Here is a 27817-nt window from a genome sequence, read left to right as displayed (position 1 = left end):
ATTTTAAAGATATCCAATGACTATGACCACATTGTGGTTCCTAAATACTATTTTGGACAAATGGCTGCTCTAGGACTGGCTCAGGGAAAGTGCACAGTGAACCTGACACATCCAATTGTGCCAGAAAAAAAGCAAGCTCTCAAAGAATAGAGACATGTCACAAGGACCTAGGAACCAGTTTAGGAACAATTTGAGCATCAAATATGATACAGAATGTAATTAACTGTAACCATTGAATATATAGAAATCTATGAACTCGTGGAGTCAGAGAGTGAGAGATATGCTACCAATGAGGAGATTATCACACTAACTCTTTATCCTCACAATTAGTAATCATAAGCAAAGTTAAGCATTTAGCATAACTCTTGGAGGAAGGGCAGTTCAGCCCATGGTAATGAGATAGAATTCTTGTCTCTCTTTTTTAAACAGAAGTTTAAAAACTCCACTTAACAAAGGAGAGGGAATGATAGAATTAGAAAATGAACATTTTGTAACCCTAAGTCAAATAATTCAGAAGAGGATCACCACTAGAGGCTAAAATCATTAGAGGAAATTTTGAGGAACCAGATACTCACTGAAACCAAATCCCCAGAAAATCACTTGCTAATGTCAATGAACAGGAAAAAGAACACCTTTACAATGGAGAGACCCCGGAGTTCCCATCTTGACCATGTGATGAAAAGTAGTCTCACTACGAGTGGACCACATGACATCGTATCCCTCCTGATGAAGCATGGCAGGACGTACAAGGTATTCTTACTCAAAGCGCTACATCTCAACCAAATCAAGCCTTTGTATTTAACTTCCTGATTGTAGGAAATACAGGGGGTTAAAAAACAAGAAAAATGACACCATGAGGAAAATGTGGAGCCCGGAATGTGAGACTTTGCTTATGGTGGCTAAGTCTCTTCCAAATGTCAGATGACACAGGAAAAATAAAAGTAGGAAGCTTGAACTTTCATTGACTCAAAGCTCAAAAAGAGGCTAAAAATATATTTTAGATAAAATTGGGGAAAATTGAAAATTTGAAATGAAAATCTGAAATTTTAAAAATTGATAATCCTTTTAAAATATGAAAATGATATTTGTATTAGTCAGAGTTCTCCAGAGAAAAAGAACCAATAGGACGTGTGTGTATATATATATACATATAGGAAGAGATTTATTTTAAGGAATTGGCTCATGCAATTGCAGATGCTTAGTGAATACAAAATCTGATGGGAAAGACCAGCAGACTGGAGACTGAGGAAAGGGCTGCAGTTTGAGTTCAAAGGCAGTCAAAACCGGGAGGAGCTGATGTTGCAGTTCAAGCCCAAATGCCTCCTGCTGGCAGCATTCTTCTTGTTCAGGGAGGTCAGCCTTTTGCTTTAGTTAGGCCTTCAACTGAGTGGATGAGACCCACCCACATTACAGAGGGTAATCTACTTTATTCAAAGTCTACTGATTTTTTTTATGGTATTAGGAGGTGGGACCTTTGGGAGATTACTAAATCATGAAGATGGAGCCCTTATGAATGGGATTAGTGCCCTTACAAAAGGGACTCTAGAGAGCTCTCTTGCTGTCTTTCTGTCATATGATACAATGAGAAGATGGCAATCTACCATCTGGAAGACAGTCCTCATCCAACTATGCTGGCACCCTGGTCTCAGACTTCTAGCCTCCAAAATTGTGAGAAATAAATTTCTATTGTTTATAAGCCACACAGTTTTTGGTAATTTGCTATAGCAACTCAAACAGACTAAGACACTATAGCAATTATCATTGGAAGATAAGCTGTGCGGCTTAGGAACATGATCCCAAATACGTGTGTCGTGGGCATCAAATGTGTGCATATACATACACAGATATGCCTGCCTGCAGGCATTGAGTGTCGGCAAGACATGTTGAAAATGCAGGAGTATTAGAGAAAAATACAATGGATTTTTTTCTTTTTGAATTTTTACTGACATTGAGAACAAAATGTGAGAGGTAGGTTAAGAATGAGGAGATAGAAATCACACTTGGAGCCACATTTAAAGAGCTGCATTTTTGAAGAGTAAAAGTCAACATGCTAGTTTTGATATGTTTACTGAAATAGCTTTCTAGCAAAGTGAAGCACTGATGAATTTACAAGGCACAAATATGGTTTCCCCTATTTTATTGACATGATTATGAAGATTACTGTTGTCGGTTCATTTTCAGTAGGGTGCTCCCATGAAGAGGATTTAGAGGCAGAGAATATGGAAGGAAGACAGGCGATGCAAGTTGAACCATGCAGGCTGAGCCTGGCATAGCAAGGCTATTTCAGCCCTTGGACACACTGCCTTACCACCAGGGCACACATCCTGTTGACATCACTAAAAAATCATCCAGTAAATTCTGTCTTCTATTTTATCATACGATTTTTCCAAATCTTATATTGTTTGATCTGTTCTATGCTTTTTCTCTATTACTCTTAGAACTGTTTATCTTTATTTCTTTTTCTTTTTCCATTTTGATCGTTTTCACCCATTTTTCCCATCAAGGTCTACTTATTTAAATGTAAATCTCATTCAAAAACACCCTTAGAGAGACATCCAGAACAATATTTGACCTAATGTCTGGGTACTGTGGCCCAGCCAAGCAGACACATAAAATTAACCATCACAGTGTTGTAAAAATGTGGAAGCAATTCCTATTCTTAGCAGATGCATGCAAAAATATTTAGTGATAAAATGTTATCATGCCTGAAGCTCACTTTCAAATGAGTCAGAATACGTGTGTGTATATATATATGTATATATATATATATACACACACACACACAAACACACATACACATGTATACATATATACCTACAAATACATATATACATACATGGCAAAATTCGAACAATTGTTTATTCTAAACATTGGATATAGCAAGTTAAAGCTTTGAGGAATTTCTTTTTAATCCAGACTTTTTACTTGATTAGTACTTTGGAGTGTTTTTCTGGATGTGTACTTTAAAATATACCCATAGCACATAATACATAAATATAATTTTATTTTTAATTGTTACTGATAGTCTTGCTTTATCATTTATCCAATTATTTTTAGTAACTTGCTGTGTCCTTCAAAAAATAAATTGTCAAAACCCAGTGTGTGAACTTACTTTTTTACAAAGCATTAAGTTAATGTTTCCATAAAGACTGTAGTTTACTGGAATATGTTGTAACTATATCATGGAGTACATGAAATATGTCAAAGCATGGGTTTATGATTACTTAATATCAATATTTCAATAAATACATTTCCATTTATTTATCACATTTGTTAGTATGTTATTCTTTTTATTTGTTATTTCAAAGTAGCAAAATTACACAATATTGAATGTACTTGTATTTATTTACCTAGAAATTGAACTCCTTTTATTATGAACAAATGATATTTTATTCCACTTTGGAATATTTTTTCACATGAGAGCCTTTGCTATCTTTTGTTTCTTAATTCTCTACTAACAAGGATGTGTAATTATTAAAAATATAGCAATTAATGGAAGAATAATGAGAAAAATTAATAAACGTTATATTTAGAAATTTTCCTAATAAAATTTGTCTTTAGGTATTACTCTACCGAATGTCTATAACTATTGTATGAAAATTCTAAGTTCTCTGCTAGAAGGGTAAAATTCAAATATTCTTTTAAATTCCAAGTACATGATCATGTCAGAAAAAGGTAAATAACTTTTATGATAGTCAAAAGCTTAGTCAAGACAAACACAATGAGGTTTAACAATGGAGAACCTAAAATAATGAGTTTCTGGTTATTTTCTACTTCAAATTTTGCCTGACAATTAGCCTTTGACTCTTAGAGATGTTTAATTAAAATCATATTTAATTTGTAAGAGATTAACTTCCATAAAACAATCAATTTTACCCTACAAGAGACTAATGGAGCAAAATAAATCCAAACAATATATTTTATGTGTCTTCTTACTCTTCTTTATAATTCAGCAGATGCACTTGGAGCCTTCAAGGGAAAGAAATTTCAAATTGCAGTGAAGTCATATCTTTTCTCCAGGAATATCTGGAAAGCAGAATTCTAGGTTAAACACTTTATTCAAATAGATTCTGTGTTTCCACTAACGAAGGAACATTTTGAGGTGAAAGAAAGCTTTAGTCTCACCTCATGCTTTTAATTTCTCATTGAAACAGTGACCAGCTGTAAGAACTCTCATTTATTAAGAGGTGGGCATGCAATTCACATATTCTAATTCACATAATTGTGTAAAGGTCAACATTCTTATGCAAAAATAACTTCACAAATAATTTTTAGATCAAAACAAAATCAGCTACTAGGCTGGTTTTCCTAGGAGTTTTTAAAAGCCCCAAATTGGGGCAATTTTAGGCACTATTTCAAATTCAATATTTATCTTTACTAAGAATTTAGGAGCAGCAAGGTGGTTGAAGTAGTGAGCAAAAGCAGGGCTTCTGGAAGCAGAAGAGCTGTGTGATAGATAAGCACTCATATCAGTATCCTCATTTCTTAAAAAAGAGACAAATATTACCAACGTTTCCTACATGTTGCTTCATTATTCAGCTTGGCAATGACTTACAACTTCATTCACTATAAGAATCCTCAGGTCATCCTTGGTGAATGCATACCTTAATACTGTCCCTGCGGCTTTAGCAGCTTCCAGCTCATTCTCTGCTTTTTCTGCTACTCATCTCCTGCCCGCCAAGCTCTCTGACACCCAATCCATTTTTTCTAACAGAACTATTATTCCTAAAACCTTCACTCTGTTATCACAGATGAGCACTTAGTAGGCTTCTACATTTGATTTAATGCTTTTCTTATATACGTACCACTAGATTTTCATAAGTCAAGCTATGTGTGTTACATAGTGACATCCCTAACTTTGCTTTCAAGGGCCAATTTTGAACATTTGTATATGAGTTAAGGTATGAATGTTTTATACTGTCACCTAGTGGTGATTGCTTTTCCACCAACAGCTTAATTTTGGCAGAATTGCCATTGTTATACAAATGTCTGTATAATTATTTGGATACTCTAGTCAACCAGTTTTTAGCGATTGGCCAGTATATGCCAAGTTCTCTTCCAGTCCTAGGGCTACCGTAGAAAAAGAAAACCAGAAAACCAAAAAACAAAATCCCCACCCTTGTGGAGTTTATATGCTATTGCAATTTGTTCTCTTTTCTAAATAAAAATGAGAGAAAAAACAGAAAAGTAAATACAGCTTTAACAATCTATAATAATATGATCTTTAATAACTGGGTGCTAAAAGTGGAAATTTTTAGACCTGAATGGATGCGCATTGTGCTGAAGATATTCAACTATATATTAAATAGCAATACAAAATTCTGGAAATACACAACTGTCTAAATGCAAAATATTAAGGACTTTACAATATGTTTGTCTAAATGCACTGCACATGAATACTCTATTTTAGATTGTAATTTATTTTAATTTTTTTCCACAGAGGTATGTGTTAGAAATTCTGAAACTACTTTAGGTGTATTCTGGGACTGAGAAAATAAATATAATGTGGATAATGAGATCCAGATTTCTTTTTTTTCTTTTTGTGAGGAAGATTGGTCATGGGCTAACACCTGTTGTCAATCTTCCTCTTTTTGCTTGAGGAAGATTGTTGCTGAGCTAACCTCTATACCAATTTTCTTCTATTTTTGTGTGTGGGATGCCACCACAGCACAGCTTGATGAGCACTGTGTACGTCCATGCCTGGCATCCAAACTTGTGAACCCTAGGCCGCCAAAGGAGAGTATGAACTTAACCACTACATCACTGAGTCAGCTCCCCCCTTTCTTTTTTTTTTTTAATGGAAAGTAGTTAAAAATAAGGAAAGGATTCTAGTGAGAATCAACCATGTGATGTTGGATTAGAAGTGGAGGTGTCAATATTAACTATGATTTCATGTGTATATATATAAACCTAGATAGATATAGAAATAGGCGTAGATGCATGATTGATGTGTGTAAGTGTGTATACATATATTTCTTAGCTCTCTCCATTGAGAGGGCCTAGAAGCAAGGATAACTTAGTAGCAATGAGCATACCCAAGGCCCAGATCTTAGTTTTTAAATACCATTCTTTAATAAAATAAGCCAGTGCTTTTTGGAGAGATGACTGATTCCAGGGTCAAGATAGAGAAAGTACAAAATGAACGTGGAATAAGGAGTGGTGTCAAAAAGTAAGCAAATGCTCAAAAAATGATGACAGTGTGTTGAAAAGATACTGGAGCCAACTTGGAGTTCCTAGTGGCTACATGTGGGACAGCTTGAGGAAGAAAATAAATAATGATGATAGTGATGGAGTATAACCCATACAATAAAATAAATTTTTATGAGCTTATACTGGTATAAATATAAAATTGAATACAAAATTAAAGGCGGGTAAAGGATAGCTCTTCATTATAGTGGGATTCCCATTAACAAATGGAGAATAAATGATGGAATTAAAAAAAGAAATCACCATTTGGTGAATACCATGCTAATAATTGTTGCAGGCAAGAATCATCAATGTATCCTAAAATTAATGGGCCAAGTATCATGGGAAACAGAATGTTTCCATAATTTCAAAGTATCCTCCCATAAGATTATTGTTAACTATATCTAATATATAACATTATAATCATAATTAATTTACTATTATATACATTATAAATAGATATTGTAGTATATTATAATTAAATTGTAATGAATTTATTATTATAATTGCATGTTATAACTACATAAAATATATAAATACATGAAATATAATTAAATATATTATAATTAATATGAATGCAATTACATATATATAATTAATAATACATATGATATATAATAATATATAATAGTAATATATATTATTAACTATAAAGGAGAAAATAATAACTTTATATGGATAAATCAGGCAGACATCACCTTAACCAAATGATCAAAGATAACAGCACCAGTAATATATTGATAAAATGAACTGAGAAGGGCTTAATATCATTTCAATGGTATTCTTGCAAAAATGCATAACTTGAATTTAAGCACAAGAAAATGTCAGACAAACCTAAAATGAAGAATGTAAATCACTGGCTGACTGCACACTTCAAAAGTTTCAAGGTTACAATGAGCAAGGAAACAAAGAACTGTCCAAGATTAGGGGAAATTAAGGAGACATGGCAACTAAAAGCAGTGTACAATCCTGGGTTAAATCTTTGGTTAGAAGAAGGACATTAATGGGACAATTGGTGAAATTTGAATAAAGTTTGCAGACTATTTAATAGTAGTTTCAATTATTTGGTTTTGATCATTTCACTATGGTTATATAAAATGTTAACTGTTGAGTTAGCTGGCTGAAGGGCATATTGAAATTCTTTGTACTACTTTTGCAAGCATAACATTACTTCAAGATGAAAAGTTTAAAAAAAAACAATTAAATTAAAAATAATTAAAAAATATTTTATCCTATAAAATGGAGCCTTCCCTTCCAATCCCAATAAGACATAAAACTTGTAAATTTGCCATTCTATTTTCACACATTCAAACCTTGTATGATTTTAGGAACTCATTTTGTGACTGCTTGAGATAATCTCCAGAGTAATAGAATCATTAACAATGACTAATTGAGTATCTTACAACAGGTACCAAGCTAACAGACAATTTAATTAGAAAATTATAACTGTATTCCAGTTACAATTGTGATTATAATTTAGTGTTGATCAGAGGTTTTCAAACTTGAGATAGTATCAGAAGCACCTGCAGGGCTTTTTGGCTCCATCCTCCTGAGTTTCTGAGTCAGTAGGTCTGAGATGGGGACTAAGAATTTGCATTTCTAACAAATTTCCAGGTATGGCTAACATTGCTAGTCCTGGGACCACACTTTGACAAACACTGTTCTAGATAATAGTTTGAAATTGTAGGATTAATTTGTCACTACATCTCTATTGTTTCTAGTGTATATAGTTAAATATAAAGACCAATAAAAGGCTCATTTTAACACAGTTGCTAATCTACAATATAGATATTGCAAAACTACAAACTATTTTCATTGCCGTCATGAAATCCTAATGCCCAGGGTCATAGTATTAGTAGGTGGGGCCTTTGGGAGGTGCTTAAGTCACAAGAGTGGAACCTTTTTGAATATGATTAGTGTCATATAAAAGAAGCTCCAGAGAGATCCCTAGCCTCCTCCACCATGTGAGGATATGGTGAGAAGGTCCCAGCTATGAGCCAGAAAGAGGACCCTCATGAGAGCATAACCATGCTGGCACCTTGATCTTGGAATTCCCAGCTTCTAGAATGGTGAGAAATAAAGGTTTGTTGTTTATAAGCTACCCAGTTTGTAGTATTCTGTTATAGCTGCCCAACTGGACTAAGACAAGGTCTGACATGTACTGTATTTGGAAATCATCACTCCTGTCCTTACAACAAGAGAAAGCTGGACAAACTAAACATCAAATGACTTTTCTTAGACTCATCATAGAACTGAGGCAGCAGGACAAACCATCAGCCAGAAATATGGAGAGACAGACACATCTCAGTCACATACAAGTAAGATTTGATAATTGGAACAGAAGCCACTGGAACCATAAAGTGGTAGAAACACTTAAATAGTAATTTTGATGAATTACTAGAGGCTGAATGTGGACTAGTTTGAGAGTGAGAAAGTCAAAGGGGCCACAGTCTTAGGTGATCTTCCACACTCTCCTGGTCTTTCCCTCTAATAATCTCACCAAGATGAGATCCAAGAAAGATATCCTTAATGCTCTGGCAGCTGAGAGTAAGAGTAATCATTGTGAAACATGCCCAAAGCCTCCTTCAAAACAAAGGCCTATTCTCCCAGGTATAAGACCTTGCCAGAGCTTTATCCCAGCTTGGGGAACGGTTGCTCCCTAACTCCAGCACCCTTTAGTCTTCCTATCTCACCCAAAAGAGAAAAAACAGTCAATATGGGCCAGAGCTTCAAGGAAATAGATTGAGAATGCTGCAGCCAGGGAAGGGAGAAGGTGGCAAGAGGAAATAAAAAGCTATGCTACTGGAAAACACTTTTGATGATCACAGCCTGGAGACACAAGCTGAGTAAAACACTGAGATTTAATTAAAAAATTATAATATGGCCCCTCACCTACAGCTTCCTACCATGCTCAGGGCTCTGATATAATAGCAATGATTACAGCTGAGTGAATTGCAAACACAGACTATCTCTGAGGAGGAGGAAGGAGGGAGATAAAACAAAGAAGTTAGAGAATTATGAAGCCTTTGACTCCTGCAGCTACACAAAATATTAAACATAGCCTGACCTCTACTCAGATGACCAGAAATTCACCCTTTAAAGGCCTATTTACCTCAGTCCTTAGTACCTGATACAACACGTGCAGCTTTCAACAAAAAATTCCAAGACAAGTCAAAAGGCAAGAAAAAAAATTTCAGTCAGAAGATTTAAAGCAATCATTAGAACCAGACTCAGATATGACAGATGTTGGAATAATCAGACATGAAATTAATATAACTATGATGAACATGTTAAGTGCTCTAATGGAAAAAAGTAGAAAACTTTCAAGAAGAGAAATGCAAGCAGAGAGATGGAAACTCTAGGAAAGATGCACAAGGAAATGTTAGAAATAAAAAATGCTGTACCAAAAGTGAAGGAGGCCTTGGCTGGGTCATCACTGGACTAGACGTGTCAAGGGAAGAATCATTGATTTTGAAGACATGTCTATAGAATCAACAAACCACAGATCCAGGAGGAAGGAGGCTCAGAGAACACCAAGTAGAATAAATCCAACAAATAAACAGACAGGAATCCCCATACATAGGTAAGCACATCATATTCAAACTGCAGAAAACCAAAGATGAAGAGAATATCTTGAAAATAGCCAGAGGGGGAAAACATACCTAATCTATAGAGTAATGGGGATAAGAATTATAGAAAACTTCTTGTCAAAAATCAAGCAAGCAGAAGACCGTGGAGGAATAAAATTTTTAAAGAAAAAAGGAAAAAATCTACCAACCTAGAATTCTGTATCCAGCAAAATTGTCAATCAAAAGTAAAGGAGAAAGACTTTCTCAGATACACAAGAATTGAGAGAATTCATCACGAGTAGACATTCCTTGAAAGAAATGTTAAAAGAAATTCTTCACAGAGAAGGAAAATAATATAGGTTAGAAACTCAGATCTACATAAAGACTACTGGAGGAGGAATAAATGCAGGCAAAATGAAATACTTTCCTTGTCTTATTTTTAATTGATCTAAAAGACAACAATTGTTTAAAGCAATAACAGTACAATTTATTGAGTTATTTTAGCATATGGATACAGGAAATGAATGACAGCAATGTTACAAGTGATGGGAGGAAGAAACTAATCATACTCCAAGATACCAAGATAATTCCATTGCTCATGAAGTGGTGTAGTCTTATTTGAAGGTAGTTTAAAATGTATATTGTGAATACTAGGTCAACAATAAAAATTTTTAAAAGGAGTATAATTGGCACATTGAGAGAGGAGATAAAATTAAATCATAAAATGTTCAATTAAAACTAAAGAAGACCCAAAAAGAGATGGAGGAAGACACAAAAAACAAATGCAATGAATAGAAAACAAAAACAGGGTAGCTATTAATACCCCTACATCATTAATCACTGTAAATGTGAATGTCCAAATACACCAATCAAAAGACAGAAATTGTCAGAGTGGATAAGAAAACAAGACCCAACTACATGTTGTCTACAAGAAACCCACTTTAAATACAAAGGTGCAGATATATTAAAAGTAAAGGGACAGAGAAAGATACACCATCCTAACACTAATCAAAAGAAAGCTAAGGTCCTAATATTAATTTTAGACAAAGCACATATCAAAGCAAGAAAAATGATCAGAGATAAAGAGGGGCATTAGATAATGGTAAAGGGGTCAATAACTAATGTGTTTACAGCTGACAGTCTCCAAATACATGAGGCTAAAACTGAGAGAACTGAAGGAAAGATTGACAAATCCACTATTATTGTTGCATACTTCAACATCCCTCTCTCAGTAACTGATAGAAAGAGCAGGCATAAAACACGAAGAAGATAGATGACCTTCAGAACACCATCAATCATCTGGATCTAAGCCACATTTTTAGAACGCTCCATCCAACAACAGCAGAATGCACATTCTTTACAAGCTCATGTGGAACACTTACCAAGATAGAGTATGTTCTGGACCATAAAACACTCTTTACAAAGTTAAAAGTATAGAAATCATACAAAGTATGTCCTCAGACCACATGGAATTAAATTAGACATCAATAAAAGAAAGATAGTGGAATGGAAAGATCCATTTTGAGTTAATTTTTGTATAAAGTAAGGTCTGTGTCTAGGTTCATGCCTACGGACATTCAATTGTTCCAGCACCACGTCTTGAAAAGACTACCTTTCTCCATTGAATTGTCTTTGCACCTTTGCAAAAGTCAGTTGATTATATTTTGTTTGGATCTATTTCTGGGTTCTCTGTTTTGTTCCATCGATCTACATGTCTATTCTTTCACCAATGGCATGCTGTCTTGATTATTGTGGTTTTACAACAAGTCTTAAAATTAGACAATGTTAAGTCCTCCAACTTTGTTCTTTAATACTGTGTGGTTATTCTATTTCCTTTGATGTCCTATACAAATTTTAGAATCAGCTTGCTGATATCTACAAAACATCTTATGGGGATTTTGATTGGGATTATATAGAATCTATAGGTCAGGTTGGGAAGAATTGACATTTTAATAATAGTAAGTCTTCCAATCCATAAACATAGGATATCATTCCATTTGTTAATATCTACTTTGATTACTTTCATCAGAGTTTTGTAGTTTTTCACATATCGATCGTGTACATATTTTGTTAGAGATATTCACAAATATTTTTATTTTGGTGCTATAGTTCTGGTATTTATTTCTAATTTAATACTTCTGGAGTCTGTATAGAAACAGCTGTAAATATACCACAGAGTGTAAACCACCAGACTGTTTAGACGGCAGGGGATTCCACGAAATTCAAACTGATGATTCTGTATCTCAGGATCTGGAATATGTTCTATGGAGTGACATCTGAGGAAAACAATGAAAGCAGTAGGGACTGACTGTTGTAGAACATTTGGATATGATTGTGTCATATACGTAGACTGAGAATAAGTATCAGCTCTTTTACCCATCTATTCAGATGGGAGAGTTATGCATTAATGATCTCAGGGTAGATGCATGGTGGCATACATCTGAAACGTGCTTCTTGTTGTCATTGTTTTAATCAACTTAAAATCTTCTTTTAGAGAAATTTCTCTTTTCCTTTGGGAACCCACTATATTTCTCAGTAATCTCTGCATTAAGTGACTGAGAGATAGGTTTTGCCTTTCATTCTTCAAAGGCTTGAAACAGACCTCAAGTGAAAATACTATGTAGTAGAAAGGAAATGGGGATTTTCCACTGAAAGTCTTAAAAAGGCAAGTTTGATTCTGACTCAGGCATTGACCTTGCATCATGGTGCCTTGGAATGACCTTCCTTTACCCTGAAGCGAGCCTTTTTAGAATAGGTGATGGACAAAGAGTATTGATTTTTCTTTTTAGTTTTGTTGTGATGATGACGATTTTTAATTTTTCTTCACTTTTATGTATCTAAAGTCTTCTCAGGTCTGTGTGTCATTCTAGGATTCTTATGGTGTTCAAGGACAATATAAACAGCATTTGTTGTTTAAAGAACTCTTTGTAATGATGGCGAGCACTGGAAAGACAATTGTGTTCTTCTATCCTTATAAGAGCTGCAGTTTATTGACAGTGGAGTGATGGAGGTAATTTAGAAGATGTCCTTAGTTCATTCATTCACAAAGCATAGGGTACGTTACTGCACAAAGCACCTTACTGGTTGCTCAGGTTTTCCAGCTTTGGCCCTTGGGAGCTTTTACAGTTAGCTCCTGTATCCCCCGACATACCTTATCTTCGTTTTTTTGTTGTTATTGTTATTTTGCGTTCTTTTGTTTTTGCACTTACTTTCTGGCATTATAAGATGCTCTAGGCTCATTTTTTATATTTCTTGCCTCAGTCCAATAAACAGCCATTTTTCTAAGAAGCCCTGGTTCCTTCTATTTTAGAAAGGTATTAAAAACCAAGACGTGGGTGTTAGGTATGCTCATTACTACTGGGGTGTTGTTATTCTAGGCCCTCTCAAATAACAGAGCAAGGAAATACATATGTGTATATACTAACTTGTGTACATACATCTTTCCATATGCAAACATCTATAACTATATTAAGTTAAACATGAGTTCATACTGATGTCTCCAACTCTAAACCCACTAATCCTAACATACAGGTCATTCTAGCCTTCTCCCTTTGCTCATCTGAAAACTCCCACACCCACGGTGAGAGATCTGGCTCCAACCACCTGACATCCATTTACTCAATTCTTCACTTCAGGTATATCTGTACAGAAGTATCAGAATTGTTAAACCTTACCCTCAACATGTTTATCACCTGGATAAATTTTCTTTTGCCTTTAGTTTCGCAGACTCTACTAATTTAAAAGCTTTCTTAGTTTGGTATCTCTTTCCCTTTCAGTGAGACTACACTCAGACGCTTGTTAACACAAATGTTAGATTTGTTGGTTTTATCATCTGCATTCCATCCTTGGATCTCTTGACTTCCACAATGATTTAAAATTTGCATACATTAATTTAGTGAACCTAAATTCTATGAGTTTTGACAAAGGTATAGTGTCTTGTATTCACTATTATACTATCATAGTGAATAGTTTTACCATTGCTAAAAAAACTCCCTTTTCTTCACTTATTCAAACATCCCCCCTCCAAACACCAGGAAACTACTGATCTTTTTACTGTCTCTATCATTTTGCCTGTTCTATAATGTCATATAATTAGGGAGAGACAGTATGTAATCTTTTCAGAATGACTTTCACTTGGCAGTATGCATTTAAGATTTATTTTCATTTCTGAACAATATTCCATTGTAGAGATGTTTATTTATGAAATGAAAAAATAATTCATTTCTTTTATTTGTGAACAATATTCCATTGTATAGATGTATCACAATTTGTATACCCAATCACCTATTGAAGGACTCTTGGTTACTCCCAGTTTTTGGTGATAAAGCTGGTATAAATTTTCGCAAGTAGTCTTTTGCGTGGACATAAATTTTCAGATCAGTTGGGTAGAAACCTAAGAGTGCAATTGCTGGATTATATGGCAAACCTATTTTGCTTTGTAAGAAACTGCCAAACTGTCTTTCAAAGTGATTGTACCATTGCAATCCCACCAGCAATAAACAAGAATTCCTGTTTCTCCGCATCCTCTTCAGCAATCGGTATCGCCAGATTTTTTTATTTAGCCATTCTAATAGGTGTGTAGTGATGTCTTATTGAGTTTCAATTAACAACTCACTAATGACAAAAGATGTTGAGCATCTTTTCATGTGTATATTAGCCATATGTTTACCTTCTTGGGTGAGATGTACAATTAAATTTTTTGGTCCATCTTTTAATTGGATTGTTTTCTTATTGCTGAGTTTTAATAATTCTTTTTATATTTTGGATACAAGTCCTCTATCAGATATGTGTTTTGCAAATATTTTCACCCAGTCTGTGGCTTGTCTTTTCACTCTATTAACAGTGTTTTTCACAGAGCAGAAGTTTTTATTTTTAATAAAGTCTAAATTACATTTTTCTTTCATGAATTATGCTTTTAGTGTTGTATCTGAAAACTCTCTGCCTAATTGAATGTCACATAGATTTTCTCCTTTGTTTTTTCTAGAAGATTTATAGTTTTAGGTTTTACATAAAGTTGTATCATATTTTTTGAGTTACTTTTTAAGCAAAATGTAAATTCTGTGTTTAGATTCTTTTTTTTTCCTATAAATATTAAATTGTTCCAGCACTATTTGCTGAAAAGAATATCTTTTCTCCATTAAATTGCCTTTGCTCTTCTGTCAGTATATTTGCTTGGGTACATTTCTGGGGTCTCGATTCTGCTAATATGTCTCTTCCTTGGCCAATGCCATGTTGTCTTGATTACTGTGGCTTTATAATAAGTATTAAAATTGAGTCTTGTGTTTCCTACATCTTTATTCTCCTTCTTCATTATACTGTTGGCTATTCTCAGTCTTTTGCCTTTCCATATAAATTTTACAATTTGTTAATTTCTACAAAATAACTCAAGAGTTTTGTACTTTTCTGCATGTAGATCCTATATATATTTTGTTAGATATATACCTAAGCATGTCATAGGATTTTGATTCTATTATAAATGGTATTTTTAAAAATTTCAAATTAAAAGTCTTCATTGCTGCTTTATAGGAGCAATTGACTCTTGTATATTGACCTTGTATCTTACAATCTTGCTATAATTTCTTATTTATTCCAGGAGTTTCGGTTTGTATACCATTTAGGGTTTTCTGCATAGACAATCATGCCTCTGTGAAAAAGATAGTTTTATTTCTTCCTTCTTAAGCTGTGTACCTTATATTTTCTTTTCTTTTCTTTTTTTAAGTCTTATTGAACTAGCTGGGACTTACAATACAATGTTGAATAGGAGTGGTGAGACGGGGCATTCTTGCCTTGTCCTAAAAGTTTGGGAAAAAGTGTTCAATTTCTCACCGTTAAGTATGAGGCTAGTTTTAGGGGTTTTGTAGATGTTCTTTATCAAGCTGAGGAAGCTCCATTTATTCCAAGTTAGCTGAGAGTTTTTATCATGAATGAGTGTTGGGTTTTGTCAAATGTTTGGTCTGTGTTAATTATCAGTCTCTTGATGTGATAACATCTAATTAATTTTATAACAATAATTGATTTTCAAATGTTGAACCAGGCTTCTATATCTGGAATAAATCCCACTTGGTCAGGGTGTATAATTTTTTTTAATATATTGTTGTATGTGATTTGCTAACATTTTGTTGAGGATATTTACATTCATGTTTATGAGAGACATTGCTCTGTAGTTTTTCCTTCCTCAGATGTCTTTATCTAGTTTTAGTATTAAGGTAATGACAGCCTCATAGAATGAATTAGGAACTGTTCCCTCTTTTTCTAGTTTTTCGAAGCAATTGTAGAGTTGGGATCATTTCTCCTTTATATGGTAGAATTCAGTAGAATTTACCAGTGAAACCATCGGGGACTGGTGCTTTCTTTTTTGGAAGGTTATTAATTATTGATTCAATTTCCTTAATAGATATAGGTCTATTCAGATTATCTATTTTTCCTTGTGTGAGTTTTGGTAGTTTCTGTCTTTCAAGGAATTGGTCCATTTTAACTAAGTTATCAAATGTATGGGCACAGGGTTGTTCATAGTATTCCCTTATTATCCTTTTAATATCTGTGTGTTAAGTAGTAGTGACCTTTCATTTCTGAATATGGTAATTTGTGTATTCTCTCTACAGTCACGTGTCACTTAATGATAGGGATATGTTCTGAGAAATGTGTTGTTAGGTGATTTCATCATTATGCGAACAACATAGAGTGTATTTATGCAGACCTAGATGGTATAGCCTACTGCACACCTAGTCTATATGGTACTAATCTTATTGGGCTACCATCATATATGCAGTTCGTTGTTGACTGAAATGTCATTATGTGACACGTGACTGTATTTTTCTTGGTTCATCTGCTGGAGGTTTATTGCTTTTATTACATTTTCTGGGGAACCAGTTTTTGGTTCTGTTGATTTTTCTCTACTGTTTTCCTATTTTCAATTTCATTGATTTCTTCCCTAATTTTGTAATATGTCCTTTCTTCTTGTTGTTTTGGCTTAATTTGCTCTTCTTTCTTAATTTTCTAAGGTAGAAAGTAGGTCACTGTCTTTAGATTTTTCCTCTTTTCAAATATATATGTTTAATGTTATAAATTTCCCTCTATGCACTGCTTTTGCTGCATTCCAGGGCTTTGATAAGATGTAATTTTATCTTCAGTTAAAAATATTTTAAAAATTTCTCCCAAGAATTTTTCTTTAACTTGTGTTAAGTATTTTGTTTAGTCTCCAAAATTTAGGGATTTTTTCCAGCTATCTTTCTGTTATCAATTTCTAGTTTAATTCTATATGGTCTGAAGACATAGTTTTTGTATAATTTCTATTCTTATAAATTTGTGGGTTTTGTCATTTGGCCCAGAATGTGGTATACCTTTTCCATGTGAGCTTGAGATGAATGTGCATTCTGCTGCTGTTGGATGGAATGTTCTATAAATGTCACACAGGTCAAGTTGACTGATAATGCTGTTCAGGCCATGTATATCTTCACTGATTTTTATGCCTGCTTTATCTAGCAATAGCGGCAGAGAGATGCTGAAGTCTCAAGTATAACAGTGGATTTATTTTACTTCTTGCAGTTCTATCAGTTTTTGCCTGACATATTTTGGTGTTAGGTACATATTAAGGATTGTTATGTCTAATTGGAGAACTGATAACTTTATCATTATATATGTCCCTCTTTATCCCTGATGATTTTTATTATTCTGAAGTCTGCTTGTTTGAAATTAACATAGTTGATCATTTTTCTTTTGATTACGTTAATATGGTACATCTTTCTCCATTCCTTTACTTTTTTTGGCTGAGGAAGATTCACCCTGAGTTAACATCTGTTGTCCATCTTCCTCTATTTTGATTGTGGGTTGCCACCACAGCATGGCTGCTGATGAGTGGTGTGTAGGTCCACGCCTGGGAACCGAACCCAGGCCACCAAAGTGGAGCATGCTGAACTTAACCACTAGGCGTTGGGGCCGACCCCTCTATTCTTTTACTTTTAATCAACATGAATTCTTATATTTAAACTCTGTTTCTTGTAGACAACATATAGTTGAGCCTTATTTTGTTTTTCACTCTGACAATCTCTGTGTTTTAACTGGCATATTTAGACCATTCACATTGCAAGTGATTATATTGATATCATTGGATTCATATCTATCATGTTTGTATCTGTTTTTTATTTGTTGTATTTTTCTTTGTTTCTTTTTCTTCCCTCTTTCTCTGTCTTCTCTGGTTTGAATTAAGCATTTTCTATGATCCGATTTTACCTCTACTCTTAGAACATCAATTATAGTTTTAAAAAACATTGTTAGTAATTGCTCTAGAGTCTTCATGTTTATTCCTTCCTAAAAGTAAACTTCTTAATTGAAGATTAACATACATGAGGAAAAGTACACTAATAATAAGTATATAATGCAATGGATTTTCACAAAGTGAACCACTTGTGTAATTAGCACATAGATTAGGAAACAGAATGTTACTAGTATTTTAGAAACCCTGTTAGAGTCCTCTACCAATCGGTGCAACCAAAGTAACTACTATCTTGACTTCTACTACCCTAGGTTAGTTTTGTCTATTTTTGAATAAAAATCTTTGAAGGTTTAGTTTTGTTTTGTTACTTGTGCTGGCTTTCATAGATGATAGTTGCTTTTCTTGTTTTTGGACATTTCTAATTGTATGTTCATATTCGGTTGATCTTAATCTGAGACAAGCCTGATTACTCAAATTGTGGATGTTTCCCTTCCAGAGAATTTATATGTACTGTTACTATAAGCTGGATGGCAAGGCCATCCTCATAACTATTTTAGCACCCTTCAAGTGTCTCTGCCTTAACACGGCAGCTTCAGGCACAGCTCCAGCAGTGTGCTGCTTATCTAGTGCTCAGTCTTCCAACCATAATGTTGATGTTGATTTTACTCATAAGATAATCTAGCCCCTTGGGTGTGTTGACTGCTCACTGATTAGATTTTAATAAACCTTTTTTTGAGGGTGAGTGAGATGCTTTCTCCACATTCTGTGAGCCCATTCATGCAATCAAACCTACTCATTATGCATCCTTGAATTATTTTCTTGAAGAAGGGCCTTTTTGAGTCTGTAGTCAGCCATAGCACGAGAAGCAGATATCCACATTAATTTTATTCTTAAAATGTATAAATCAATATTATGCCTTTACTTTGATGTGTATTAATAGGAAAGTCAACCAATATCATCTCTATATATTTCTTAATGAACTGATTGATACCTATAAATGACATCGTTTTCTGCTATTTCAGAAAATAATGATCATATGAATATTTTGAAACAATTTAAAAAAGTATAAGGCATGACATTACTTCATTTTATTTGGGATTAGTAAATTTAATACTCCAACAAAATGGTATGCTCAGATGATTTTATTTGAGTGAAAGAAAACTTGGAATTTCAAGGACTATTGCTATTTCAAAATTCTTGTATATTTATTTTGTTTTGTTTTGTTTCTGAGAAAGATTCACCCTGAGCTAACATCTACTGCCAATCTTCCTCTTTTTCTTTCCATGAGGAAGATTAGCCCTGAGCTAACATCTGTGCCAATCTTCCTTTATTTTGTATTTGGTGGCTGCCACAGCATGGCTGACAACTGGAGTAGGTCTGTGCCTGGGATCGGAATCTAGGCCACCAAAGCAGAAAGTGTGGGACTTTAACCACTGGGTCACAGGGTGATCCCTATACTTGTATTTCTACAAGAACACATATGCACATAAACATAAGCAGAAACGTAGCTGTCTTTGTAAACCATTTATTACCACTGATCTTCAAGGAGCTGCTCTATCTTCCCCTCGTATGTGGCAGTTTGTTCCAATTATCACACTGAATTACAAATTAACGGCTAAAAATGAGTCTTAAAGGTTTGATTGGCTCATAGCTTCATTGTACCTAGTGAGGTTGTTCTTAATAAACTGTGTTGCGTGATATATTAGACAATTTGTACATTATGCATAAATGTGTAAAACTCTGCCTTGAAGATTAGGTCAATCTACAATTCACAATTCATTAAGGTAAATGGAAGTATGTCACCTCCAAGTTGGTGCTCTGCTTTTCCAGGCTAGCAAGATCACCAAAGTGGACAGTTTAAATTGAATTGCCTAAGAGGTATTTTTGCACATAAGATGAACACTTCATTTTTCAAAAGTTAACTCATCTTCAAGACTCAATATATAGTATAAAAAGAACTTAAATTTTTGGAACCTCTAAAATGGTTACTCTGCTTTTTGATCAAGAAGTCTAATTAAAGAGTTTCTTAAAGACTTGGAAGAAGTTCTTTTTAAAAGAGAAAAGAAAAGGGAAATCTAAAACTTTTTTTCTGCTTTGCTTTTCAATGACTATTAGTACAGTCCCAGGGAAACTAGAGGTAGTTATTTCTTCAGCTTCCCTTTTGTGCAAAGGACAGTATTTTAGCATTGTTACAGCTATTTTACAGATTCTGATGTTTGAACTCAGATATCTCCCCTGTGAAAACTATTTCTAGAGTCTGTGGTTTTAGCCAAGAAATCTCTGTCTGTTCTTGTCACTTTTATCCTGCAAGTTAAAAAAATGTCCTACAATGACTAATAATGTATTATAAATAAGATATAAGGGCTAGATGATGATGGTAAGATATTAATTGGTTCACTCAAGAGAAATCAGAGCAAAACCTGGAAATATGGTAAAGTATAATGGGAGTTGGGCAGAGGTAGGTTGCTTCCTCTTCCCCAAAGAGTTTTTATTTTCCATGACAAAATAACTATTCTAAAAATAATGTAGAAATTCTACAATAGTACTGTCCACTGGGTTGAAGATGAATATGTGGATTACTGTTTTAAGACATATATTTTGGAAGAAAAGATAAGCCATATGGCTAGTGGGAAATAAAGCAATATTTGGGGCCAGAAAAAAAATGTATTTTCTTCTCTGTTACAAGGGACATGAACATCAGACTGTTAACTTTGGACTTCGTCATAGTTCTAACAGCTAGATGAAAATGTTGGGTGGATGAATGTTGAATTAATCCATATGTGGCTGTCAAAATGCAGGAACTGGCTGTGCCATAGACTTGCTCATACAGAGATGTTAAAGGCAGGAATTGAAGGGAAACTCAGCAAGTCCACCAGACAAATATAATTTGTTCTTAATTTGCACACTTAGGTATTTACAGAAATTAACTTCTGACCAATGCATCACATTTAATGATGATCATACCAAACATAAATAGCAGTCAATCTGGGGCCAAACAAGAAACATTAAATCTCTAATCTTTTTTATTTTGGTGAGAAAGTGGAATAAGGATACTGATACTATAGCTTACAAATAAAAAGGAACGTTTTTCTATGTCTTAGTAATGACGGTGATAAAGATCAGGACAATATTTAAACTCTCTCAAAAGCGTTTCTTTTCTCAACCAAAGGATAACTATAGCATACTAAAGACAGGCTCTTTTCAAAATTATTTGGGAGAAGAGTCAATAGAATAGAAGTCAACTAATAAAACCAGATTTGTGACAGTCTTTATGTAGTCCCAAATTTCCCTATCTGCACAAGCTATACACTTCTGCTTCAACTTTGCTTCATTTTAACAAGTTACCATGCTATATGGTAATCAAGTTGCTGACTGAGTTGGCCATTTGCTTCCTTTACAAATTTCTTTTCCTTGGAAGAGTTATTAATAGACTGTCAAGCACCTAATTGCATAAAGATGTTCAGAACTTTCAGGATTCAAACTGGCGAGTACCATCCATCACAATCTCTAGTCTAGCTATGGGCTTCAAGTTCTCTTACTGACTCAACTAACGGGCAAAGTCTCTACGGGATCCCTTCAATGACAGATTTGCTTACAAGCCAACCTCAAATTTTAGATTCCTATTTTAGCACATCTCCAGGTCCTGATGTAATGTAGAATAGGTCTAACCAATGCCTTCAATCTTTCATTTTTAAATTTTAAATGATTTTAAGGCAATATAAATTTCGGAACTCATAAGAGTCTAGTCAAGGATTGATCCAAATGGCTTTGCTCTTTGTCTCAGGCTTTCCCATTATCAGTGTTATAACAATAAAAGCCAACTTCTGCTGTTCAGTACATGACATTCTATTTAAGTCATAGGGGATTAGTGTATACAAAATCAATACCAAAAGATGGAGGCCTTCCCTTTTGGGGGATGGAGGATTGTGGGTAGTGGTAATGCCCTTCATTCCTACAGCTTTAAATTTCCCATATTTATATCTCCAGCTCAGACTTTTCTCTGTAGTTCAAGCTTCTATATTCAAATGTCTACATGAACAACTCCCCTCGTATTTCAAATTTAACTTCTTTGAAATTAAATTTTCTTCCTGCTTCTCCACTCCAACCTACTTCTGCTCCTACCTCAGCCTCCAACTCTCAATCTGTTCCTTTCTCAAACTCCCCTCTCTAAGTCAATGGCCTCATTAGCCATACTACTAAAGCCAAAAGCCATATGGTCATCCTTGACTCAATCTTTTCCCTCACCTGCCATGTGCAACTCATCAGCAAGCCTTCTTCTATCTTTGAAACACATCTTCAATCTATCACTTCTCTCTCTCTACCTGGACCATTACCTTTCTAATCCATAACCATAACATTTCACCTAAGCTACTACCACTACTGTAGTTTCTTAACTGGTCTTGCTTCCATGTTTGCCTCCTTCCAATCCTTTCTCCTCAAAGTGGCCAGTGAAACATGAAAATGCACCTCATATTACATGATTCTCCTGCTTTATTGATTCTCCACTGGACCGATAATAAAATGCAAACGCTTTACCACGGCAGGTACTGTCGTAAAAGATCTGGCTGCAGAAGACTACTCAGACCTCATAGCCTATCTCTCTCTTTCAAGTTCAACAAGCTCCTGTTGCACCAGCCTTCTTTCTATTCTTCAAACATGCTGAGAACTCTTGCTTTAGAAGCTTTATGCTGTGCCTATAGTTCTCCTTCCTGGCTCTCCATATGGCTGACTCCTTTTATGCTTCAGGTCTCATGATAAATGTTACCTACTCAGAGAGATCTTCCCTGAGTTGCTGAGTTCCTCCAGTCTGCCATTGCTTTTTATTATAGCACAGTTTTTTTTCCCTCCTAGCACTTATCTCAGGTGCTAATTACTTAGTTCCTTGTTTATTATCTGTTTGCCTTAGAAAAATTTAAGTTCCATTAGACGAGGACCATATATATATATGTATTGTCAACTAATTTAACCCTAAAGCCTATCAGAGTAATTGGTGCTGAGTAAATATTTGTGGAATGAAAGTATAATTATGTGGATGAATGAATAGTCTTGTTTATTCTTTGAATCTTTAAGATTAAAGATTATCTGTGTTTTGCACTGTAACATTTTGCTGATGAAAATGTAACCTCACATGAATGTTTGTGATTGATACTAAAATGCAAGATTTTCCAGATTTTTTAAAATGTCATACACAAACTGACCATGAAGTTAGAAGAAATTTTACTTTCATAACAAAATCATGTTGATTATAGCTCAAAATTTGGATTATTTCTCACTAAAATATAATTTTATGATATAACAATTTCTGACCTCCTCTCCCTATAAATGGCAGGCACGACCCTGGGCTGGGGTTAGGGATTAGTGTTCAGATATGGGGGTGAAGAGTCACTTTTTGGAGAGAGATGCTCTGTAGAGAGGCAACTCTAAAGAAAGCGTCTTGGGGGAAATGCCAGATTAAATTCTAGGCAGCCTGTTCAAATTAATCAGATAGCTAAAGGAGAGTATCATCTCCAGGTGGAGCTGGGAAGACCTGGCATGACAGAAGTTAAAAAGTAGAGGAGAGAAATGAGTCCAGAGCAAGTTGCTGAAGCAGATTTTAGATTTTGTCAAGTGCCATGCTCCTAGGTAGGAAAGATATGGCAAAAGATGTTGACCCAGCCTGCACAATTAATAATAAGTACAGTACAGAGAAGAGCATACTTGGGGTTCCACTGGAGACAAGAGAATCCAAAGGCCCCCGAGAATCCTCGTCCTTAAAATCCTAGGACTCTCGATTTTTTAGTCCAGTGTGAATATTCTTTCAATAGTTAATATTTTACTTCTTCGTTCTTTTTAGATCTTGTATGATCTCTCAATTTTTGTGGGGTTTTTTCTTTTTTGCCTATACACTAAGTCTAGTTAACACAGCTGGGGGTTGATGACATCCTCTCTTGTATTCTGTGAGTTCTTTATGTCTAAACTACTCTAATTTCCATACATAAGTGTCAAGTATAATAAATATAATGACATATGTATGTGGTAAGATCCTGGCATTTTCTTAAGTGGGGACCAACGGACCAACTTCGTCCAAATACCACTCAGCAAAAGCCAACAGGGATGGCCAAAGATCATGCCTGCGTGTTTCTTCCTTCCTTCCCTTCTTCTCTTTCTCCTTCCTTTATTGATTAACTAACTCAACATGTATTTATTAAGCACCTGTTATATTCATTGTTCATTGTGCTGGAGTTACTTGGAAAACAAGAAAATACAAATTCTCAAGGGTCTTCCAATCAAGATTCTATCTAAACAACAAAATATGCTCACATGAATATATAAATATAGTACAAGGAGTGATGTAGTTCTTATGATCTAAAACAACGTTTTCCAAACTATAGGTTGCCAGTCATCCTTTGCCAGATCATAAAATAAATTTATTGAGTTAGGACCATACTTTACCAAATAATAATAATAATAATAATAAATAGAAGGAAAATGGCAAATATCAATGCATATTACATGTAATAATATAATAAAATATATTTTTTCATAAAATTTTTGGAGGACAGATGTATGTATGCACTGTATGCCAAAGTAAAAAGTATGTCTTACTATGAGAAAAAGTTACAAAGAAGTTTGAAAGACACTGTCCAGAGGAGTTTAGAGAGACATTATTTTAACTTGAGTAGTCAAGGAAGGAAGGCTACATGGGTCTGAAAGTACCTGAATGAGGCTGAAAGGAGATGGGTTGACTTTTCAGATGAAAGCGCTACCAAAAGGAATTCCGAATTGCGAATTAAGTTATAACCATAAGAGAAAGTAAACTCTATAGAACCAGCTTATACTTGAATGAATGACCACCCTAGGACCAACTACACTTCCAGAATCTTCTAGGAAACATGACCAATATACAACAAAATCTGAATCTCCCAACGTGGCATCATCCTCTATCTCTGATTCCACATGGAAACTTTTAACAGAGTGTTACTGCGAGGTATATCGCACTTCCAAGGGTGACTCAAAATATTCTGTCCAATCGCTTGTTCCAAATATTTATGTATTTAAGATATGAAATGTTTTTAAAGGTGAAAGGCCTAAAGGTAAATACCTAGTTCAATAAACTGAAAGAGATCCCCCCCCCTTAGATTAGATCCTCTTGTGATTTTCATTGGACAGTGTACTCTCTGAGCTCTACTGTTCTAACATTTATTGGGCAAAAATTTAAGGACTCAGGACAACTGATTTATTTTAGCATTTTTTTTTTTTTGATACAAAAGAAGGAAATAAGAGAATAAAAGCAGTCAGGGTGGCCTCTAGAGAAGGGGAGCTGTTGTTGCAGGAATCTTGCAAGTTAATGAGAATTCACCCGGGACTCAAGAGCGACTGAGGGGAGAAAGGAGGAGATGGGGAGGGGGGAATAAAAACTCTTCCTTTGCAGCTGGCCCTCTCCCTCATTTGTTGCTCCAATAAGCAGTAATTAGGTCCTGAGCTAATGGTGTCAGCTGATCTGCTGTTTTTAGGCTAGACCCAGAGGAATCTCCATGGAAACCCTGCTGGAGTCGTCCCCCCACCTGGATGCTGAGTGCTCCTTTCCGCCACCTGGCTGCCGCCGGGCCCGCTGCTACCTCCTCCTGCCTCTAACCTGCAGCCTGCAGCATGCGCACTGCCCCCGGGATCCCTAAATGGGACAATTCTGCCCGTGACGTCAGCGCCCAGCCGTCTCCACAGAAACTTTTGTCCCATTGGCCAATCAGAGAGCTTGGAAGGGGCCGGGGGGGGGGGGGTGGGAGGAGAGGGGAGTGGGAGGGGTGGGGGGGGTGAGGGGAGAGGCGAGAGGTTTAGTGTGTGGAGCTGCTCGCGCTCCGCCCGGGCTGTCAGTCCCGGCTCCAGCCGCCGCGAGACCTTCCCGGAGACGCGCGCACACACAGCGCACCCCCCGCACACCGCACACCCTCGCGCCCTGGCTCACACACACGCACACACTCAGCCTGGCCGAGCAGGAGCCACTGACCATTTTGCAAGTGCCAGGACCAGCTGCAGCGCAGTGGGTACAAACACTCGGCGTTCCTACTCCGGGCTTTCGTCTTGGAGACGACGACCAGGGGCGAAGGTGGGCTAGGACGCGGACCAGGCGCCGGGCACTGGTCGGGCCGCCTTGCCGGCAGAGCCGCCTCCCGGGACGGGCGCGGGCCTCCGCAGAGAGTAGAATAAAGAGGAGCGGCCGCAATCTCAGCGCGAGGAGGATGGGAACTCCCCTATTTCCAGCTCTGTAACAAACGGATGGAAATCCTGAATGAAGGCACCGCTGATTTCATTTGCTTGAGAAAATCGTCCAGAGGAACTCATATTTGGCTACTCTGAGCAGCGGAGGGGGTGTCCATGACGTGGCAGGGGGAAAATAGACATCCGAAACCTCCCGTGTGAACTGCAAACTGTAACCAAGCAAGGGGAAAATGATATCTCTCTACGTTTCAATTTCATGCAAAGGGCTTTCTGCATCTGTATCATAAACTTACTTCTATGTCTTGTACCCAGTTCAGCAGAAACCAGAGGAGTCCTGTCTGGGGACCCCATCATTATCCGGGAGACCCGTTGCCAGCGGCCTGCCTTCGTTTACCCACATCCCCCAAGAACGGATATCTGTTTGGGGTACCACAGTCTATCCTATACAACTATGGCCAAAGCTCCATGAATGCTTTGCTAATTCTGAGACAACTCCTGGAGCCTACCTGCGGGGCCGGAATTTAGCCTAAATGCATCTGAAGAAATGACATTTTAAGCCGTTTTAAATATACCTTAAAAAAAAATTCCTGTGTAGCAGGATTTGATAGGCTTAACAACATGACAGGTAAGAACTTTCTCTCTTTGTAGTCCTTTAACGCCCCACGCAGGGAAGGCCGAAGCGGAACAGGACCCTGGAGGAAGCAGAGCCCGGGTCCCGGGTGCCCTTCGGGGCTCGCAGGCGCTCGGCCGAGCGGCTGCTTTCGAGAGAGGCGCAGCCCTCGCTCCTGGACCGCGGGGCGAGCGGCCAGGGAAGCTTCTGGGGCGCTCGCGAGGAGGCGGCGCTGCGCTCCACCTGCCCTGCCCCGGACACAGCCCCGGGGCGAGGCATCGAGGGACCACCCCAAGTCAATATTCGGATTTTTAATAAACCAAGGAATGGGATTTTAATTATTCAAAACCCAGCTCCTCTGGGCCAGATGCTGTTGGGATGGTCCTAGTCACACAATATTAAAGAGACCCATCTGTAAGAGAGCGAGAAAAGCGTCCAAGACGTCCGTTGCAATTACCAATGAAGCAGAGACTTGGTCGCACAGGGCAGTGATTGCTGGTGCCCGACTGGACCCTCCTCCCCTCTCCCCATTCCTCCCCCCACCAGAAGCAGGCTCCGGCGGCGGCCGGGACCTCGCGTCCCTGCGTCGCGGCCCGGGCTGCATTTTTCATGAGCCCGGGGTGAACAGGTGCGAAGTGCGCTGGGAGCATCCGGCCGACGGCCGGGCGCGGGGAACATGGAGAGCGAGCGCGACATGTACCGCCAGTTCCAGGACTGGTGCCTCAGGACTTACGGGGACTCAGGCAAGACCAAGACGGTGACCCGTAAAAAATACGAACGGATCGTCCAGCTCCTCAACGGCTCCGAGTCGAGCTCCACGGACAACGCCAAATTTAAATTCTGGGTCAAATCGAAGGGCTTCCAGCTGGGCCAGCCGGATGAGGTCCGCGGGGGCGGCGGCGGCGCCAAGCAAGTGCTCTACGTGCCGGTCAAGACCACGGTGAGTGACTCTCCTTCTTCTGTTATTTGTCTGCCGGAGCAGCCCGGCGGGGAGGGGAGAGAAAGGGGGGGAGAAAGGGAGAGCCGTGAGCCACCGTTGGCTCG

The 27817-nt window shown here is 36.8% G+C and overlaps 1 protein-coding gene and 1 long non-coding RNA gene across 4 annotated transcripts in view; one reads left to right on the top strand and one right to left on the bottom strand.

The window, feature by feature from the left end:
* Positions 1–2845: 2845 nt before the first annotated feature.
* On the bottom strand, positions 2846–27737 carry LOC138925392 (uncharacterized). The gene is made up of 3 exons (XR_011441474.1): positions 27507–27737; positions 25952–26207; positions 2846–4026 (listed from the first exon to the last, which is right to left on the bottom strand). It is a non-coding gene; the product is annotated as an uncharacterized lncRNA (long non-coding RNA).
* Positions 25760–27817, top strand: part of NOL4 (nucleolar protein 4) — a 364258-nt gene continuing 362200 nt past the window's right edge. The window contains exon 1 of one of the 3 annotated variants that reach the window (XM_023647625.2): positions 25760–27713. In XM_023647625.2, coding sequence (XP_023503393.2) covers positions 27450–27713 — 264 coding nt within the window. In that variant the 5' untranslated portion in view covers positions 25760–27449. The remainder of the gene's footprint in view (positions 27714–27817) is intronic. The other 2 variants (XM_023647624.2, XM_070275624.1) reach the window with 2 other exon arrangements.

The sequence above is a fragment of the Equus caballus genome, chromosome 8 (assembly GCF_041296265.1).
Source record: "Equus caballus isolate H_3958 breed thoroughbred chromosome 8, TB-T2T, whole genome shotgun sequence".
NCBI lineage: Eukaryota > Metazoa > Chordata > Mammalia > Perissodactyla > Equidae > Equus > Equus caballus.
This window is presented reverse-complemented; position numbering and strand designations above follow the sequence as displayed.